Here is a 22,267-nt window from a genome sequence, read left to right on the forward strand (position 1 = left end):
TTGCAAATGTATATATATATATATATATATATATATATATATATATATATATATATATATATATATATATATACACACACTTTACTTTTGCAAAAATAAATACCCTATATGAAATATCATTATATCATTTTTTATCATTTATTTTTATTGCAAAAGCACTGTCACCTCACAGCAAGAAGGTTGCTGGTTCGAGTCGCGGCTGGGCCAGTTGGCATATCTGTGTGGAGTTTGCATGTTCTCCCTGTGTTGGCGTCCCCAACAGTCCAAACACATGCACTATAGGTGAATTGAATAAACTAAATTATCCGTAGTGTACACTGTCAGAAATAAAGGTACGAGAGCTGTCACTGGAGTGGTACCTTTTCAAAAGGTACATTTGTACTTGAAGGGTCCATATTGGTACCTCAGAAGTATATATTAGTACCTACAAATTTAAAGAGGAACACTTTTGTACTTTTTAGGTACCAATATGTACCCTTGAGGCATTAATATGATACAAATTTGTACCTTTTGAAAAGGTACCACTCAAGTGACAACTCGCGTACCTTTATTTCTAAGAGTGTATGAGTGTGAATGAGTGTGTATGGATGTTTTCCAGTGCTGGGTTACAGTTGGAAGGGCATCCGCTTTGTAAAACATATGCTGATGTTGGCGGTTCATTTCACTGTGGTGACCGCTGATGAATAAAGGGACCGAAAGAAAAATAGTGAATGAAAAAAAGATTGCAGGGCATAATTCAAATGGATAGCGTCTATTGTTTACCCATTAGTTCATGAATTTTATGAAATTAATGTACTAGCTGTATTTCATTTCTGAACTGTTTTTCTCTAATATTTCATACTTTATGTTTTCAGGTTTCTAAAATAATATACCTAATGGACTATTTATTTCTTGTAAACAAAATTATAAAATCACATTTTAAACATTTATTTTTAAATGCAGTGGAGAGAAAAAAGTTCAAAGACTATTTTTAGCAAAGTTTAGATTTTTAAAATTATTTTTCCATTCCATGAATAATCACAAATCACAAACAACACAAGTGTGACTATTTTAGCTTTTTTTTTTTCAACATTTTAGCATTTGCACCAAAATATTCAAATTCAAAACATATATAATTCAAAAATAAATTTCAAAACACAAAATCCAAAACATATTAATGTTGAAATACATTAGAGGTCTGATTTAATAAAAACTTCATGATCATCAATTCAGATATTCCAAATCAGATTCAAAAATGACAAGTGAGATGAATTTTAATATCTTACATTCATACTGTCATGTGCAAGACAGGGAATATGGGCATTAAAAATCTAGAGATACGCTCAATTCAGAGGCAAACAGCACCCTCTACATTGGATTAAAGCAATTAACAGAAAAAAACACAGGTGGTGTTATGTTGGTGTTTTTGTCAGTCCTCTTCACTATAACCCACCAGCTTTGCACTTATTTCCCACAGCCGAAGGGCAGCAAGATCGTCTTTACCTTCAGGAGCAGGTTCCTTCAGCGCACAGTCACTGTAAACACATCTCAATGTCATACAGTGCAAAGGATAGGCATGTACAGAAAAAAATTCATTTTATTATACAAGCCTGTTACTTTCATGGTGAGAATTATTTAGCCATTTTATAAAATCACAACAAATTAAATGGCACCTATTTTACACCTTTTTCAAGATTTAAGTTAAGTCTTTTGTGTTTCCAGAATGTGTCTGTAAAGTTTCAGCTTAAAACACCCATCAGATTATTTATTATAGCTCTCAGAAGTTTGTAATATTCAGCTTTGAGCATCTTGTAGCTGTTTGTGTTGCCTGTGCCTTTAATGCTAGTTCTCCCCACTCACCATTCCCATGTGCCTGTCAGAGTGTGCCTCAATCTTAGGTTGCGTCAGATAAACAGCACAGTGACAGACATGAAGGAAGCAGATCTCACGTAATGTTTGGGAGAAATACTACAGTAAGAACTGCCAATGATTATTTGATGTATTTGTTGTGGAGTTAATGAGTCGATGGGAACGATGAGTCACACACAATGTTGTTACAAAGTTCACGCACACACACAGACACACACACAAACAGCGGACACACACACAGCGTGCACGTTTAACTTTGCACTGTTTTTTGCACACAAATGTGACAGGATACACATTAATATCCACCGCTGTATGGATATCTGTTATGTTAATGTACAAAATAAACCTGATTTAACGTCCACAAACCGGGACTGAAGGGTCTTCTTTTATAATTGTACTGACATGCAGCTGTGGTGATAAAGACGGTGACATCGCTGTAATTCATTACAAACATGCTCTGTTTTAAAAACGTTTTAAACGTGTAAAACTCACTCTTGATCACATTTGATGATGATTGATGATCACAGAGCGCTAAACAGATCTTTTAATCCCGGTTGTTTAGCGCATGCCCTGTCTTGTTGATATGATTATACGCGTTACTACGGAGACATGTTAATACACGGCTGTCAATCAATTCAGTGGGTGTGGGGGAGAACCGCATTCCTACGTCACGTTGCGGTCCGCCTCAAAATGGGAGGGATTTGGATCCTATTTTAACATAAGGAAATAAAAAAAAAAAAAAGAGGCTCGTTGTCTTTATATGACTCCAATATGACTGTGGACACACTACACATACACACAGTTCTGTCCAAACAGCTTCCAAAAGTTGACTTTCATCATAGGTGCCCTTTAACTAGTTTTTATTAATTTTCATAAATGTTTTCATGTTGTGCATCGAAGGGTTCATTTTCAAAAAACATGATTTATGAAAATAAAAATCGAGTAAACATTTTTGCAAATTAACTCTTCATGTGCAGTTTACAATCAGACCAGCTACAGCGTAATTTGAAAATCATACATTTTGCCAAAATAGTTTAAAGGTGCAGATACTTTATTTTACCAAATATTATTAAACAAAACATTTATGAAAACATCACAATACTCTGTTTGTAACAACTACTATAAAACAATCTACCAACATAATTCATCAAACTGTATGTTTCTCAATGATTATTTGATGTATTTGTTGTGGAGTTAATGAGTCGATGAGAACGATGAGTCACACACAATGTCTTTACAAAGTTCACGCATGCACAGACACACACACAAAGCAGACACACAACACACAGCTTGGGCGTTTTTGCAAGGTAAATGTAACAGGATACACATTAATATCCAGTGCTGTTTGGACATCCATTATGTTAATGTACAAAATAAACCTGATTTAACGTCTACAAACCGGGACTGAAGGGCCTTCTTTTATAATTGTACTGACATGCGGCTGTGGTGATAAAGACGGTGACATCACTGTAATTCATTACAAACATGCGCTGTTTTAAAAATGTTTTAAACTTGTAAAACTCACTCTTGATCACATTTGATGATGATTGATGATCACAGAGCGCTGAACAGATCTTTTAATCCTGGTTGCTTTGCACACGTCCTTTCTTGTTGACATGATTATATGCCTTACTACGGAGACATGTTTATACGCAACTGTCAATCAATTCGGTGGGCGAGGAAACTGCATTCCTATGTCATGTTGCAGTCGGCCTCAAAATAGGAGGGATTTGGATCCTATTTTAATGTCAGGAAATTTTAAAAAACAGACTTCTTGTGTTTATATCACCCCAGTATGACTGTGGACACACTATACCCACACACAGTTCTGTCCAAACTGCGTATAAAAGATGATTTTCATCATAGGTGCCCTTTGAAAAATTTGCTATTCGGATCAAATGTAAGTATTCTGGAAAAAATAGAAGCTCTGACAGCATATGATTTGAAATTTTGAAGCAATGTTATCAGGCCTTTAAATAATAAAATAAATATTAACATTTAGCTCAAACCTATCCCTAAAAAATCTAGTTCATCTGCTGAGAACTTTCATGTGGGCTTTTGGTGTCTCTGATGTCCCAATAGTGTGTGTGTCTGTGTGTGAAGTTTCAGCTCAAAATACCACACGAATAATGTTGTATAACTATCTAACAGTGTCCCTTTTAGGCTTTCATCCTAACTGTGCATTTTGGTGACGGTCGCTTTAAATTCAAATGAGAGCTTTTCAAAAGAGGGCGGAGCTACAAATGCCTACGCATCAGATTCAAAACAGGACTAATGCTATCTCTATGAAAAACAGAAAATGTGAAAAGAAGTGGCTCAGAAAAAGGCTACGGGGACACCACTGATTATTTGTGCATCGTAAAACTCACATTTTTAATGTCTCTTATGCCGAGTTCAGACTGCATGATTTTAGACCCGATTTTGACTTGGCGAAAGGTTTTGAGAAATCGCAGACAAATGCCTGAATTCACAGGCAAATCGGTGCTCGTTCACGCGAGTAACATTTACACAGTGTGAACTATCAAAGACATGATCTGAGAAAATCGCTGATCCAACACAGACACCTGTGAGATATTTTGGCATGCTAAATATCTGGAGCTGTCGGCGATTCAAATCATGCTGTGTGAAATAAGTTTTGACTGAAAATAACATCTGCGATTACCTACAGCCAATGAGAGAGCAGCATCCACTAGTGTGGGTACCTGCAGGTCAGCGGGAGGATAGGGGAGAAGTTAAAAGCGCTTATTATCAGTTTATTTGGACCTAAAAAATGGAGGAAAAACTAGAGTAAATTTGGCAGAAGCATTCGTGTCTGTTTGACGTGTCGTCGAAGCAATACCACAACCGGGTCAAAATAGAAAAAAGTTGAAGAGAAATTGTTAATTCCCTTCAAAGGCTAGGTGAGCAAAATAAGCACATTTTCTACCCCACTAAAGGCTTCTTTCTCATTATGTAGTTAATAACACAAGATATGCTACGTGTTTTTGGTTGTGAGATGTAGTTTGGGCAAGGTTGTCGGCGATTCTTCCTATTGTAAAGTCATGCAGTGTGAAACCCACTGTCGCCAATCCATCTTGCAGTGTAAACACAGCAGCGACAAAACATTACCCAAGATAATCATGCAGTGTGAAAACATCTGTAACACAACTACTTTGAAAATCATACAGTCTGAACTCGGCCTTAGTCGCTGAGATTATTATCAGCAGATATGGCAACAAAATGGCAGACAGCTGCTTCTCACTCAGGGCTGTTTATGCTAATGAGAGAGTGATGGTCAGTAATGGGCGGGGCTTTCTCCCTCTGATGACAATTCAAAGGGGGAATGTCAATCAAAGTGTTTCATTCATTCATTCATTCATTCATTTTCTCAACTTATCCAGCACATGTTTGACGCAGCGGATGCCCTTCCAGCCACAACCCATCACTGGGAAACATCCATACACACTCATTCACACTTATGCACTACAGGCAATTTAGCATACCCAATTCACCTGAGCACCCAGAGGAAACCCACGCGAACGCAGGGAGAACATGCAAACTCCACACAGAAACGCCAACTGACCCAGCCAAGGCTCGAACCAGTGACCATCTTGCTGTGAGGCGACAGCACTACCTACTGCGCCACCCCATCAAAGTGTTTTTTCAGACTGTTTTTATCAAGTATGATTATAAAAAATATAATTTATTATTTTATACGGTTTGCTATATTCACACACTGTTGTCACACAACTGTTTAAACCCCTTTCAAAAGTGATTTTTGCATAATAGGTCCCCTTTCAATTAAATATTAAATTAAAAGTAAATCATTTTTCATCTCGTCGTTTTTTACCAGCGTGATCTGTAGTCTTTTACCTGAAATAGCAGCCGCTGTGAGTCTCCAGACCGTCAGCTGTGGCGCAGTAGATAGACGTCTGAGCTCCTTGATAGGGTGTTTTCATGAGTAGCAGAGCAGGAATAGACAGCAAGCCGCTGAGCAGAGGGTGTTGCGTCTGCACGTATCGCCCCAGTTCAGTGCGGATCACTCCAGGGTGAAGAGCGAATACTGACACACCAGAGCCTGGGTTAAAACAGTGAGCATTTAAACATGTCTGACGCAGTAAAGCCGTTTCTGTGTTTCTGCTGGACTGGAATTGAGAGCACAAACCTTTAATCCTCCTGGCTAACTCTCGAGTGAACAGCAGGTTGGCGAGTTTGCTCTGCCGGTAGCTCACCAATGAATCGTACGGTGCTTTGTTAAAGTTTAGATCATCAAAGTGGATCTTTCCTGTGAGAAAGAGCATCAGATGGAAATATTTAGTATGGATAAGAGCAGGCTTATGCATCTCAGAATGAAATAGAGATAACACTACAACTAATTTTGTTTACCCAATTCACCTGTAGTGCATGTCTTTGGACTGTGGGGGGAACTGGAGTACCCAGAGGAAACCCACACCAACATGGGGAGAACATGCAAACTCCACACAGAAATGCCAACTGACCAAGCCAGGACTCAAACCAGCAACTTTCTTGCTGTGAGGCAACAGTGCTAACCACTAAGCCACCATGCTGCCCGATTTGAAGTAATATATTACAAAATAAAGTGATAAATTACAATCTTATTGTTTAAATAAATAAATAAATGACATAACACATACTTCCACATCACGTTCCTTAAAACCCATTTAGTAACTTTTTTATATCACTATAGATTATATTGGTATATTATATATTACTTTAATTTTATCACGTTTTTTTCCAGTGCTGATTGTTTATTGGTTGATGTCAGCATTACCAATCTTTGCTGTCATTTAATGCTCATTTAATGTTCACCTTTAAAACTGTTAATAATGTATTTATAGCAGGTGCAGGTCTCAAAATTAATATCATTATTTCTTATGTATATTGTAATGTTGTTTTTCACTTGTAGGGTTTAAATATCTCATTTTATTTTTAGTGTTAATTTATTTAAACCTACTGTAAGACCACTTATATTTTCAGATTTGAACATACATATATACATATATAAATATATATATATATATATATATATATATATATATACACATACATAAACACTTACAGTTGAAGTCAGAACTATTAGCCCCCTTTGAATTTTTTTTTCTTTTTTAAATATTTCCCATATTGTTTAACAGAGCAAAGAAATTTTCACAGTCTGATAATATGTAATAATATTTGAATATTTGATCTGATAATATGTCTGATAATATTTTTTCTTCTGGAGAAAGTCTTATTTGTTTTATTTTGGCTAGAATAAAAGCAGTTAAAAAAAAAAACATTTTAATGTCAAAATTATTAGCCTCTTTAAGCTATATTTGTTTCAATAGTCTACAGAACAAACCATTGTTATACAATAACTTGCCTAATTACCCTAACTTGCCTAGTAAACCTAATTAACCTAGTTAAGCCTTTAAATGTCACTTTACACTGTATAGAAGTGTCTAGAAAAATATCTAGACAAATATTATTTACTGTCATTATGGCAAAGATAAATTAATCGGTTATTAGAAATGAGTTATTAACTCTATTATGTTTAGAAATGTGTTGAAAAAAATCTTCTCTCCGTTAAACAGAAATTGGGGAAAAAAAATAAACAGGAGGGCTAATCATTCTGACTTCAACTGTATTTCCATTTGTTATCCTTTCATGATTGGGTCATTTTGGACCAGGAATATGTGGAGCAGATTTAGGTCACTTTTTGTTTAATTATCTACAAAGGTTTATCAGTGTCGAAAATAAAATTAATCCTGTATTCAGCATTTTTCCAATATCTAATATTTTTGGGACAGAATTTTGCTCAGTTTTAAATAACATGAATATTGACTGTCAAACCATTTCAGCATTTAAATTGGGTCACTTTTTGCCATGCGAAAGTGAACGTTTATGCTGTTTTAATGTTTGTTTGAAATAATTAATAAGTACGTTTCAGCAATTTGAACTTTTTTAATTAACTACACTGAAAAAATTACTGGTTGCCTTAACTTTTTAAGCTGAATCAAATCAACCTTATGAGTCCATTGAACTTATATTATGTTAAACGGACTTAAAACAGCCTGTGTGACATAAAATTAAGTTAGAACATGATTAAAGTTTAATAAGTTATAATGAACTAAAAACATATGCTGTCAGGACTAATTGATCATACATTTTTTTACAGTGTAGTTACAAAGTCATATTTAAAACATATAGATCTATGTATATAAAAATAAATTAGTGGTGGGTCGTTATCGGCGTTAACACGAGACTCTTATCGCGTGATAAAAAAAATATCGCCGTTAATCTATTCTCGAAGTTGGATTGGGAGCTTGGGTCTATTCTACGCAAGCTATATTGACTTTTACCTTGATATTTTAGCGCGGATGTATACCTGAACGGTGAGCCGTCTGACAAACAAGTGCCCTTCTGAATCAAATCAGCAGGATGCCTGACTTTAACTGCAGTTCGGCAGTTTCACTTTAACTCATGAACATTTCATTCATGCGCCGTGACAAACTGGGGTATTAGACGCAAATAAGGAGCAAGTACTGGTGAGAGTGTTATGTAATTTAATAACACACGCCAAATGAAAAGAAAAAACCTTCCGCATTTCGCGATGTGTGTGTGTGCGTCTGTGTGCCGTCCTTTACTGAGAGCCGCCTGTGTCTTGGATCTTGTCGGAAAATATGGCGAAAATTCCGACATGACGGTAATAGTTTGTCAGTAATGCCACTAATATCTGCATACTCCATGTCTTAATTCAATTTCTGTTTAGTTCAGTTATGACTTTAGTAGCATTAAGGTAATCAAAAATCGCTGTTTACATGGTGACTCCTAATCAGAGTATTGTTTTAATCATATTAAAATCATATTAAAGTATTGTTGCCCATGTAAACATACTCAATGGTTGACACACCGTCAGGACTCTGTGAACTTGCCTTTGCGAAGCAGCATTTTCTGTATGTAAGTACATCAAAAGCAAGTATGAAATCGCTGTTTGGAGCTTATGTAGGCCTACACTTAAATATTTAACTGAATAAACAGTAAACACAAGTACATCTTATTGATCATAAGTTATTTTCATCACCAATTATCATAGTAGAAGAGTTTCTCAAGCAGTTTGTGATGCATTTTGGAAATAGGAGATGAGCCCCTGATCTAATGCGCCACCTGGCTCGAGAAACCTGTTCTCAATGATTTATTATTTGGGTAGCACACATATTCTGAATGCCTTCAGCAGAATTCAAATGAGCTATTTTAATCTAGATTAATCTAGTTTAATTTCGAGATGAATCTAGATTAAAAAAAATAATCTATGCCCACCTATAAAATAAATAAATAAATAAATAAATAAATAAATAAATAAATAAATAAATAAATAAATAAATATTCTTTTTATGTGTTTCATGTGTAATTTGACATTTCTCAGAATTCTACAACTTAAAAAAATGGACAATAATAACATTGCAACATTTAGAACTATTTTGTACTTCCCATTCACTCATTAATGAGAAGTTGTGCAATATTAGTGCAATACAATGTTCAGCTATTGTCTAAATAAAGCATAGCGATGAACAAACAATGGTTTATGCCAAGACTGTTACGTGCAAAACTACAAAGCTCATGTTATTGGGTGTCTTTTACCTCCTTTGTGAGTAATACTGGACACATTAATAACTCGACTAGGACTGGACTTCTTCAGCATGTCCAAAAGCAGAACAGTCAGCAGAAAATGGCCCAAATGATTGACGGCAAACTGTGTTTCATAGCCATCCTCCGTGAGGCTTTTAGGGCACATCATCACTCCTAAAACAACAATGGGTTCATCCAAAAGCATGAAATGATTCAAAGTACAGCTAAAAGCATTGAAATAAAGGTCAAAGTTCTCACCAGCGTTGTTAATAAGTATGTCCAGCCGATCCTCAGAGGCCATGTATTGATGTGCAAACTGGCGTACGGAGTACAGAGATGCCAGGTTTAGGTGGCGAACTACTATGTCGCCGTTTCCTGTAGATCTGCGAATTTCAGCCGCAGCCTTTTCTGCTTTTGAAAGATCTCGACAAGCCATCACAACCCGAGCGCCTAAAAATAAAGCGGGAGATATACAGTTGAAGTCAAAGTAATATTAGCCCTCCTGTGAAATTATCTCTCTTTTTCAAATACTTCCCAAATGATGTTTAACAGAGCAAGGATATTTCCTATAATATTTATTTTCTTGTGGAGAAAGTCTTATTTGTTTAGTAAAAGCATTTTTTATAAAAGTAAAAGCAGTTTTTAATCAGTAATAATAATAATAATAATAAAACACTTTTAAGGTCAATAATAATAGCCCCCTGAAGCAATTGTTTTGGATTGTCTACAGAACAAACCATCATTATACAACGTCTTGCCTAAATACCCTAACTTGCCTAATTAACCTACACTGTAAACCCTAATGTTGTCTTTACTTAAACAATTAAATTGACTAAACATAACTTAAAAATATGAGTTAATTTACCTTATGTACCATGCAAATGCATAAACTTAAGATTTCAAGTGTAGTGAGCTCAAAATCATAACTAATCCTTTGAAAAGATAGGTCATTTTCACAAATGTAGTCTTGACTGTAAAATTCTAATATGTGCATCCTTTTAAGTGCAAGGTCTTTTTTTAAATCAGAAAACAAATGGCTTCAGGTATAATTTATTCATCATGATGTGAATAAATCGCTACTTATTTTTTGTTTAAAATGTATTTAAACATTTTTTTATAATATATTATTACACACACTGAAAACCCAAATAAGTTGACTGAACTAAATTAATTGAGTAAACTCGTTGCCTCAATTTAATTGAGTAATGAAGTCTCCCAAAACTTGAATATTTAAGTTTATTTAACTTGCCGGTTTTGTAGACTATACTTAAATTGTTCAGTTTATCAAACTCAGTACTAAGTTTGGTGAACTGAACTATTTAAGTATAATCTACTAGTAATCTAAGAATCTGTAGCCTACTGTCATTTATTAGACAAAAAACAAGCTGGCCAGCACATACAACTGTCCTCAGTCACAATTTGGCCATTTCAATAAAAAATAATAATTAAAACATAATAATAATAATAATAATAATAATAATAATACATATTAATAATAATAATAATAATAAAACATAATAATAATAATAATAATAATAATAATAATAATACATAATAATAATAAAACATAATAATAATAATAATAATAATAATAATAAAACATAATAATAAAACATAATAATAATAATAATACATAATAATAATAAAACATAATAACAAAACATAATAATAATAATAATAATAATAATAATAATAATAATAATAATACATATTAATAATAATAATAAAACATAATAATAAAACATAATAATAATAATAATATTAATAATAATACATAATAATAATAATAATAATAAAACATAATAATAAAACATAATAATAATAATAATAATACATAATAATAATAAAACATAATAATAATAATAATAATAATAATAATAATAAAACATAATAATAATAATAAAACATAATAATAATAAAACATAATAATAATAATAATAATAATACATAATAATAATAATACATAATAATAATAAAACATAATAATAATAATAATAATAATAATAATAATAATAATAATAAAACATAATAATAATTAAAACATAATAATAATAATAATAATAATAATACATATTAATAATAATAATAATAATAAAACATAATAATAATAATAATAATAATAATAATACATAATAATAATAAAACATAATAATAATAATAATAATAATAATAAAACATAATAATAAAACATAATAATAATAATAATACATAATAATAATAAAACATAATAACAAAACATAATAATAATAATAATAATAATAATAATAATAATAATACATATTAATAATAATAATAAAACATAATAATAAAACATAATAATAATAATAATATTAATAATAATACATAATAATAATAATAATAATAATAATAAAACATAATAATAAAACATAATAATAATAATAATAATACATAATAATAATAAAACATAATAATAATAATAATAATAAAACATAATAATAATAAAACATAATAATAATAAAACATAATAATAATAATAAAACATAATAATAATAAAACATAATAATAATAAAACATAATAATAAATAATAATAATAATAATACATAATAATAATAAAACATAATAATAATAATAATAATAATAATAATAATAATAATAATAAAACATAATAATAATAATAATAATAATAATAATAATAATAAAACATAATAATAATAATAATAATAATAAAACATAATAATAATAAAACATAATAATAATAATAATAATACATAATAATAATAATACATAATAATAATAAAACATAATAATAATAATAATAATAATAATAATAATAATAATAATAATAATAATACAATAATAATAATAGTAATAATAATAATAATAATAATAATAATAATAATAATACAATAATAATAATAGTAATAATAATAATAATAATAATAATAACAATACAATAATAATAATAGTAATAATAATAATAATAATAATAATAATAATAATAATACAATAATAATTAATTCTGAAGAATTTTTCTAGCCTCTTTGGTTAGAAAAAAAGTGAATTTTAAAGTTCCTGGATATCAACAATAGCCTAAATATATTCATATTAATTTAATATGGTCCACTTCTAGTGCTTCACACCTTTTTATTGCTCATTTTTATTTCAGAAATAAGGTCCAAGATTGAGAATAAAGTTACCTGTGAAATGTTTTCTCTGTTTAAAAACAATACAGTAGTGAAAGAAGACTTCTCCTACATCAGATTATAGGCCACCGAAGCGACAGCCGACAAATGATTCCGTTTGGTCTTTAAGCCCTTTTCGATGGATTATTTTCATTATTCATGATGGCATAGCGGTCGAAATAGGACAAATGAGCTCATTGTATGGGACAAATTCTGGTCCTTTGTCAGTGAGGGGTGGGTCCTCCGAACCCCCCTGGCTACAGGCCTGAATAGTTAAAACATGTTTTATGCTTACAGTAAACATGTTTTAATAGAATTTTGTCTGTAAAAGCACACCTACGTGTTTCATGCGCAGGTCAGATTTTTTACAGGTCATAATTTATTTTATTTATATTAATTTATGAATGATTATACCTGACCAGTTTCATCTAGAATGCATCCCAGATCACCTTCTGAAGTGGTTTGAGCGATCGGATATCTGACCAGAATAAAACGAATTAAGTGACCAAACAGCCTCATAAACACAGACGTGACAGGAATATATATTGAATACAAATATATTATATATATATATATATATATATATATATATATATATATATATATATATATATATATATATAATATTGAATTAAATATTAAGTTACATAAAATAATTAAAAGGACAAGTGTTGGACCTTTTGGCCGTGGGGGGTGGTTAGTAGCAAGTAACATGCTGTGCTAGGTTGTGTGACCGCTAGATGGCGGTCTTACCACCACTAGGAGTTTGTCAGAGTCCTAGCCGGGCTCACTTTCTGTTCTAATGTCCCGTATCTGTCTTTAATTATATTCATCTGTCTCCATATTCTACTGCATCCCAGAATATTACACAGCACCAAACATGTAAAAAAATATATATATTCAATATATTTAATATGTTTTTGTCCACAGCCGAGCGCAACTCGCCGTGACGAGATTCCCGAGTCTGTGTGCTCCAATGAGATGTGCTCTCTTCAGCGCTCACCATGACAACGAGACTCACAGCAGTGACGTCGAATTGAAAACATTTGCATCTGCATTCCTATAAAGCTCGTCGGTTCTCTCTCAGTGTTGTCAGTTCGCTTGGTATTGCTGTTTGTACTTGACCAAGGTGAGTTCAATACCTGACGGTACGAGTGGAGCCACGCCAATCTCACGAAGTCCGCTTCGTGAAGCTTCACTCGGGCCCGTCTGTGCTGTAGTTCCTTGCGGTTTGCGTACATAAACGCAATATCGCGAAGAATATTACGTGTTTGTTGCTCGAAATGTGCCGCCGAGCAACATTCCAGTGAACACTGGCACGGACTGGCGCCCGGTTAGCTCGTGCACTCCCTGGGGCGAGGCGGCTTGTGAGCCCTAGGCAGGGAGCAATACAAGCCCTGAGGACCCTCAGGGAAACACGGGAGGCCGGTAGTGGGACCCCGCTGCGAGGGTTATGGTGGGTGGGAGCAGCGAGGCCCACTCATCGTCTATTTTAAACTATAGTTTCAAACTTTAGTTTACTATAGTTTAAAATAGAAACCATGGTAACTGTAATGTTTTAACTCTATGTCTGGCTGTTGTAATGTTTTGCTTTGTTTTTCAGCAGAGTTGTTGAGCAAAGAAGGACTACTGAAGACAACCGTTGAAGACAACCGCGGGTTATATACACGAGCGCGCGCATTATAATGTTTCCCTGCTGTTTTCTGAAAGTTTATCTTGTTTAGATAAGTTTGCAGGTCAAACAAAATAAACTATACTCTTTCTAAACACCTGTCTCGTGTTTTATTGGTCCTTTACAGCAATACACTGTCATATAAGTCTGTTGAATGCATTTGTATGCAATATGGTTTGACAATAAAGTAGTCGAACAAATAAATAGTTGTTATAAATGTACCTTCATTAGTCAACATTTGGTGTAGGTAATAAAAAGTTAATCAAACATGTCCTAACACAATAGTAATGTTATGGTTGTTACATTACTGTATTTATTATTATTCTGTATGTTTAAAACCAGCAGAATATAATATATATTTAACATGTCATGAACTTACTGTTATTCAAAACTTTGCTTAATAAAAATGTCCTAAGACAAGAATGGGTATTGTTTTGGTTTTATGTCAAACTGTAGGATTTATGTTGACTACAGCAGGTGTAGGCTACCTATATCATAATATTGGTAGTCAGAGTTATTTTAATGACCCAAATCAAGTTAAATGTCTCTTACTCAAGTACTTTTAGCATGCAAAAGTCAGATTTAGTTTATGAAAGTCAATATTAATTTATGAATGATTAAACCTGTCCAATTAATATTTTGTGATAATGACGCCGCTGCCTGCCTTTTCTGCCCCTCTTGCTCTTTTGGACCCACAGCGTTACTCAGTAAGGATGTTGCATCAAAGATTCAAAAGTTACCACTCAGTGGGTTATGTCACGTGACTCGCGTCATATTGTGGCTTTGAGGTTCCATGGGATTCGAATTACTGGCTATAGTTATTTAAAATTACACTTTATTACAATATACATTACATATATTATATTAGTTATATAATAAATATATAATATTAAATTACATAAAACAATTAAAAGGACAAATTCTGGACCTTTTGGCCGTGGGGGTGGTTCATTCGAACCACCCGAACCCCCCCTGGCTACGGGCATGGAAACTAATATGCATTTTCTAATTGTGCTGAAAGGATAGCATCTATGTCATTTAATAGCAGACACCTGTAACTATTTTGATTCACATTTTGAACACACTGGCTAAACAAACCCAGAAGACATAGAAAGAAATGTAAAAGAAAAAAAAAATGTAAACCAGTGTTGGGAAAAGTACCTTTTAAAAGTAATATATTAAAATATTAAACCCAGCCAAAATTAAATAAATAAAAAAAGCAAAAACAACAACACATTACTTTCCTTAAAATGTAACGAAGTTAGTTTTATTAAGAGTTTTAAGTGACTCAAGATTGTAATATTTTGCTTTTAAAAGTAACTTTCCACAACTACAACTCTTGTCGGTTTAGCATCATGAATGATTCACCATGATGGAAAAAGGACATAAAATTCTCCAAAATCTAGACTTTCAGCCTCTCATTCACCTCTCATGGCCATGTCGCGTGCTGTTTCTTTCCCAATGCCGGTGTTGGCACCAGTAATGACCACAGTTTTGCCATCCAGACGCACACGGCAGCGGCAAACTCCACCTGCAATCCATCTCCTCAGAAGAAGCAAACCTGATTTTGAAGAAAACAAGGTCACACTTTACAATGTTACATTAGTTAATGTTAGTTAATCTATTTACCAACATGAAGTAAGCATGAACGATACGTGTACAGCATTTATTAATCATAGTTCATTTGCTAATGCATTATTTACATCCAAATTCATGCTTGTTAACATTAGTTAATGTTAACATAATTAGTTAATGTTAACTAACATGAACTAATACTGTAATAAATGAACTGTTCATTGTTTGCTCCACGATTGGCCAGCCCAGTCCCAGAGGTAAACATTATTAAGCATGTCTGGGGTAAGATGAAGAAGGAGGCACCTAAGATGAATCCAAAGACTCTTGATGAACTCTGAGAGTCCTGCAAGAACGCTTTCTTTGCCATTCCAGATGACTTTATTAATGAGTGATTTGAGCCATTGCAGAGATGTATGGATGCAGTCCTCCAAGCTCATGGGAGTCAGACACAATATTCATTCTGTTTCCACTGCAGCATGACTTTATATTCTAAACTGGACATTATTTCTGTTAAGTGACAAGACTTTTGTCTAAGTAAAGTCAGACCTTACTGTCCTAATTAAATAATTTGAAATCAAGACATGATCATATTTTATTTGGGTAAAATAAGCATAATCTAGATTCCTTTGCCTTTCATATAAGCCACTTCTGATCCCAAATGATCAACTAGAAGTTATAGTTAATTTTTATGGTCAAGTTTTTGTAGTGATTTAGGTGGTTTTGTATTGTTTATTTTTATTTAATTATAGTCATTTTGGTGCCACAACATAAAAAAACCTAAATTATTTAGGTTTTCTTTCTTTTTTTCTGTCTCTCATTCATCTAATATTTGTTTCAATAACAATTATCACTCACTGCCGTTCAATAAATCTGAATATCTTTATTATAACATTACAGATCACGCTGTCATGTCAAGTTTTGTCAGCTGTACAATATAATACTAAAAACACTAATACTAATTTATCTGAACACATAGCAGAGTGATTTAAGCATTGGAGACATATCTTTGAGAAAAATGTATTTGATTAGTTTTTGTTAAAAAACAAACAAATATTATAATATAAAAAATAACAATAATTAAACAGAAAAAATGATTCCACTCCTTCAGAGTCACTTTAAGCTCTACTGTGCTGGAATTTTGTTAAATTATAATACCCCTAAAAGCAACTGAACTGACTGAAATTTTTGTTTTTGCCTACCAAAAGTTACACAGAAATGAAAAGACATCGCATGACTTACTAAAAGCTGTGACCGCAGTAACTGTGCCGTATTTGGCAAGGCGATTTGACTTGAGTTCATCCCACAATTGAAAGAATGAAGAGAAATTCATGTCATCCACTGCGATGTTCTCTCAGCAATGAATTCATTTTATTTTCTGTCGTAATGCTAAATCCTTTTCTTTGTTTATGAAAAATGTCTGTTGTTTCACCCTCACGGCTGCCATCAAGTTCAGCGCCTGCTCACACAACTAAGCCCCGCATTTAAAGCTGGTTTAAGGTTTTATAAGGAGATTAAGTCAAGATCACGTTAGAATCCATGGCTTATAGTCAGGCAGAAATGAGAATAACAAAAAAAAAAAAAACATTAATTCAACTTCCTGTTTTACAAATAATTATAATTTGCATTAGAGTTTAAACGTGTTTTGTATTTAACAGGAGATTATAATTGTGCTGTCTGAAGCAGCTGAAAACAATTATCTTTAATATATATATATATATATATATATATATATATATATATATATATATATATATATATATATAACTGTTGGTGTTTGTTGGTCATGTGGCCTATATATTGACTTATTTGGCACTATTTCTGTGATTTTTAATTGCTTGTCAGTATTAAAAGTTAGGCAATGTTTGGACATGAGAATCAAAGTCAATTTTTAAAAAAATGCAATATGTTACTACATCTTAATCTGTTGTTATAAACCCATAAGAGTTTTCATTTGCAGATTGTCCACTGGATGACAGAATAAATGAATGGCAGTAACTGGGTCAAAGGCAAAATAGGGCATCAAAACAATGAGCCTAGTAAAGCTTTATACTATGTATTAGTGTTTTCATTTTGTAGGCAAATTATCCACTTTGACGTTAGTTACAGAAGATGGCCAATAAAATGTCATTCAGTGTACCAATCATTTTGCTTCCACTACATAATATTTTTCAACAGAAAATTTGTCAAATGCATTTGACAGATTTAAGTTCTGGGATTTCAGTCATCTAACAGAATGGATAAACAACAATTCCAGATGCTTATTATGTATTTCTTTGTAGCTATCATTATATATAAATAATTTATAAAAGTTTTCCTCATAAAACAAGCTAAATAATCTGCCAATGGGGTCAGAAAAGTAATCGTGTTTTTCCCTTTGACATAAGAACATTTAGCTTTGAAGTTTCAAGGTTAAAAGTCGTTGGAAGAAAAATCCAGGTCCCATAATGCTTTTATTTTATTTTTTTATAAATAATAAAAAATACAAAACAGGGAAAAGATTATAATCAGAATTTATAACATTTTATACCAAATCTAAAAGTACTTTGTTTGCTGAATTACTTTTCCTTTACCTTTATAAGGTTATTTATTCAAACATAGCATTAAGCCATGAGGTTTAAAGTGTTAGCCTAGCAACCTAAAAACACGCAAGTAAACAACACAGTAAATTTCTTGTTGAAATATAGCCCTATATGATAACATGGTGACCAGGCGTCCCGTTTTATGAAAAAGAATCGTGTTTTGTCCTGTATTTTTATCTTACCTAAACTACAGCGCACACTAGCCTAGCAGTCTTCTCTTGTGAGACGAAAATATGGCTATCGATGGTAGCCAATCAGTAAATATTGACGAACAAATGTATCATCCAATCACATTTCTGTATTCATCAAGTTGCGGTTAGTGAAGGCGGGACCTGCGCCATCTGGCGTCAGTGAATTGTGTAATAACGTGACAAAAACATGAATCAACATTATTAAATGCTGGGAGAAAAAGTAGCCTAAACATCCTAAAATGTTTCGCGCAATCGCTAAATCACAGTTTTAACTGCCGAACAACGTCAATAAAACATATTTTAAAGTGTAAGCTAGCTGTCACGTTAACAATGTGTTTACCTCAGAAAAAAAACATTTTAAAACTTTAAATGACCTAAAAATGTCACTTTTTATTTCACAAAGTTTGACATAATGTTGGCAATGTTATCTTGATCTGTCTGTTCTTCCAAAATTCCTAATAATTAATCAAGATCAACCGTAACATTTTAAGGACATCACTGATCTACATGTGGTTCAGATGCATAAGCCTCTTAGTGCCACCTGAATTTTTATTTTTATAAATAATCTTTATTTTCTCATGTTCTTTCACTTTAACGGGAATGCAGATAATTATAATCACCATAAAAGTGAAACTGCTTACACACTAATTCATGTTAGACTTATGTTAGAAATGTTAATTTATGTTTAAATCATGGTACATCATAATGTAATCATGCTAATGACATGCTAGTTCGTGCTTTATAATATAATGTAATTTGCTGTTTAAGTTATGTTGCTTTTAGCCAACTTGATACATTTTATAAACTAAATAAATTACTTCTCACAGGCTTTCACAAGCCACCATAAAGCCTGTCTCAAACTTTACTATCTAGTTTTAAATTAAGATGAGTATTATGATAAAGACCCTACTGAAAAAAACAGCTTAAACCAACCTAGACTGGTTGGCTGGTTTTAGCTGGTCAACCAGGCTGGTTTTAGAGGGGTTTCGGCCACTTTCAGGATGGTTTCCAGCCTGATCTTAGCTGGTCAGTCTGGGAGATGACCAGCTTGATCAGCTTAAACCCGGCTGGTCAACCAGCTAAAACCAGCCAACCAGCTTAGGCTGGTTTAAGCTGTTTGTTTCAGTAAAGGGGAACGTGCCCACAATACCATATTATGGACAGAAAGATATTTAGACTAATAAAAACTGTCATTATAAAGCTGATTTGTTTTGAACTGTGCTGTTTGGATTTAAACTGGCATCTGTTGGTTTGTTACTGTTAGGAGTGGAACGATCAAGAGCTACTTTTGTGACCTTCAGAGAACATCTACAACTGTTGAATTTACCTGTATCATGCGGTGTTCATAATGCCAGTGTTTAGCTTTGTATTTGCACAACTGTTTAAGTGTCTTACTCCCTTCCGCAAAAGAGAGAAAGCACAATATACAGCACAAGAGGAGACACTTCCTGAGGCACAATTGACAATTGAGGCCTTTAGAATAGACATCTCAAAGTACCTACAGTAAGAGAGAGATAAAGATGGAGAAAGATCTCAAACCTGAGCGATTTCCAGCCAGATCCTGCCTTTTGATGCCAAATGAGGGACATCTTCCAGAGCTGCCAAGTATTTCTGGACAACTGATTATATCAACCATGAACTTTAAACTTCTACCACCAGTGATGAAACCATCAGAGCCGCCTCAGACTGCTACTGGAGATCCAAATGAAGGGTTTCCGTGCTCTATTATTCAAGTGGCTCCATGTCTTACTTCATTATCTGATCAAGCCTTTCCTTTTCAAGCATCTTCATCATCAGTGGATCCAATGGTGAGCCTCACTCCTTCATCTAATGAAGTTGTTTTGAGTACCCAATTTTCCCAGTTTGCTCTCGAATCAGACCTCGTTATCATTGACTTTGAAAATAAAAAGATTAAACATGTGGAGCAGTCTGTCGGTTCCTGTGGACTCCTGAAGTCTAAACACCCTGAAATGCTGAAGACCGAAATGAAAAAAATTAGTCCAATGGCTGCATGGATGGAGGTAACATTTCAGAAGAAAGAAGCATGGGCTAGCAAAGATCTGGAGGTCCAGAGAGGTGAATTTGGAGACACCACTCAGAAAAAGGAGGCCAAACATTTAATTGAAAAAATTATAAAGCTCTTCCGTGTAACTTCTCCTGATGGTCCCAAGAACAAAACTGAGTCCAGTGTGAAAGAGCCAAAGAGTAAAAGACATCTTCTTTTCAGCTGGGTAGAGGAGAAGTTCAAGAAAAAGGAGGAGAAGAAACAGAAGGAGCAATGAGAACAAAAGATGCTGCCACACAAGCTGAAACCAACACCATTTTGTGTTTCTTCACTTTTATTTGTTTAAATGGGACAGCGCTTATTAATTGATAATCACAAAACTGTAAATGAGTCAAGGTTTTCATCTGGATCAACAAACACACCCACAACTAAAGCCGCTTCAAATGCAGACCACTCTCTGCCCAAAAAGTCTTCAGCTTCACCATACTCGACATTACCATAGTAAAAACTGTGCAGACGACATATTTAAAAATACTGCATTTAAGATATCAATGGCTACTTTGTCACTTATTTCAGCTAGAAATTTTACTCAATAAAAATACTATCAAGATTAATATGACCACTTATTGTTTTATTTAGAACCATTTATTTAGGTCAGAATGTTGTATCATTTTTAAATAAATGTTTATTTTATGCTTGCAACAGAGTGTGTGTGAGGTATAGCCATTTACAAATGGAAAAAGACTTAAAAAGAGACTTATATACAGGTGCAAAAAAAATGTAAGGTAGAAAAATATTTATATTACTCAAGTCAAATCCAGCCATTTTAAAAAATGCCCTCAGTTTTAGCTTTAAATAACTGTCCCGCTCTGTAAATATATGATGGATTTTTATTGCTACAGGCTAAATGTTAAATAAATAACTGCACAAACTTGCGTTTTAAATATCACAACCGTGTTGTTTGAGAAACAATATTTATTTCCAAATAAGCCGTACGCCCAAATAAGTATTTCTTTCGAGGAACATTGGCACAAAGTAAACTTCGTCAATAACACATTCCTGATTTCTAAACCTCGGGCGCCATCTTTGAACCAGTGAAGGCGAATGAGGGAAACACAACACGAAAAGAAAACGGTTGTGCGGGAATGTATTGGTTATTACACGATGCTATCATACTAAAATCATTTTAAAATCGTTGTTTATCTCGACGATTAAGTTCAGTTTGTGGCGTTTACACCGCGGTAGCGGGTTTGGATCACTGCACTATGTAGCCGGCTAAGCTAATGGCTGTGCAAACTGTTCATCATAAATAAACAAACACTGTTATGTAACGAGTAAATCAGTGCAGCAGAAAAACACGAACAAGTGCTATTAAAAATGCCAACACAAATGCACAGTAGTACTATTTTACAGCAGATGCTAACGTTAATTAACTTGTAGAAAACGAAATTATAATAATATTCAACATCTGAAGTTATACTGCATGCATATTTCCATATCATATGTTATGTTTAATTAAACTTTGACCCGTCGTCTGCAGTTATATTAACTATAATATTTTATTGTTTATTAAAAATATGAAAAATAACGATTAGCCCGCCTTTCCCGCAAAGATCACAGCCAATCAGTGAGCAGGAAAACACTCGTG

At 33.1% G+C, this 22,267-nt stretch overlaps 1 protein-coding gene across 2 annotated transcripts; it reads right to left on the minus strand.

Moving 5' to 3' along the window:
• Positions 1–1,408: 1,408 nt before the first annotated feature.
• Positions 1,409–17,174, minus strand: zgc:153441 (retinol-DH_like_SDR_c domain-containing protein). Of its 2 annotated transcripts, none has more exons than XM_056479716.1 (7): positions 17,084–17,174; positions 15,696–15,830; positions 9,712–9,903; positions 9,466–9,627; positions 5,993–6,112; positions 5,701–5,905; positions 1,409–1,514 (listed from the first exon to the last, which is right to left on the minus strand). In XM_056479716.1, the coding sequence occupies exons 1-7, from the start codon at positions 17,172–17,174 to the stop codon at positions 1,409–1,411; spliced, it is 1,011 nt and encodes a 336-aa protein (XP_056335691.1). The 2 variants fall into 2 exon arrangements, with proteins under 2 accessions (XP_056335691.1, XP_056335692.1); XM_056479717.1 differs by lacking the exon at positions 17,084–17,174 and adding an exon at positions 17,000–17,021.
• Between the last annotated feature and the right edge of the window lie 5,093 nt (positions 17,175–22,267).

The sequence above is a fragment of the Danio aesculapii genome, chromosome 19 (assembly GCF_903798145.1).
Source record: "Danio aesculapii chromosome 19, fDanAes4.1, whole genome shotgun sequence".
NCBI classification, from domain to species: domain Eukaryota; kingdom Metazoa; phylum Chordata; class Actinopteri; order Cypriniformes; family Danionidae; genus Danio; species Danio aesculapii.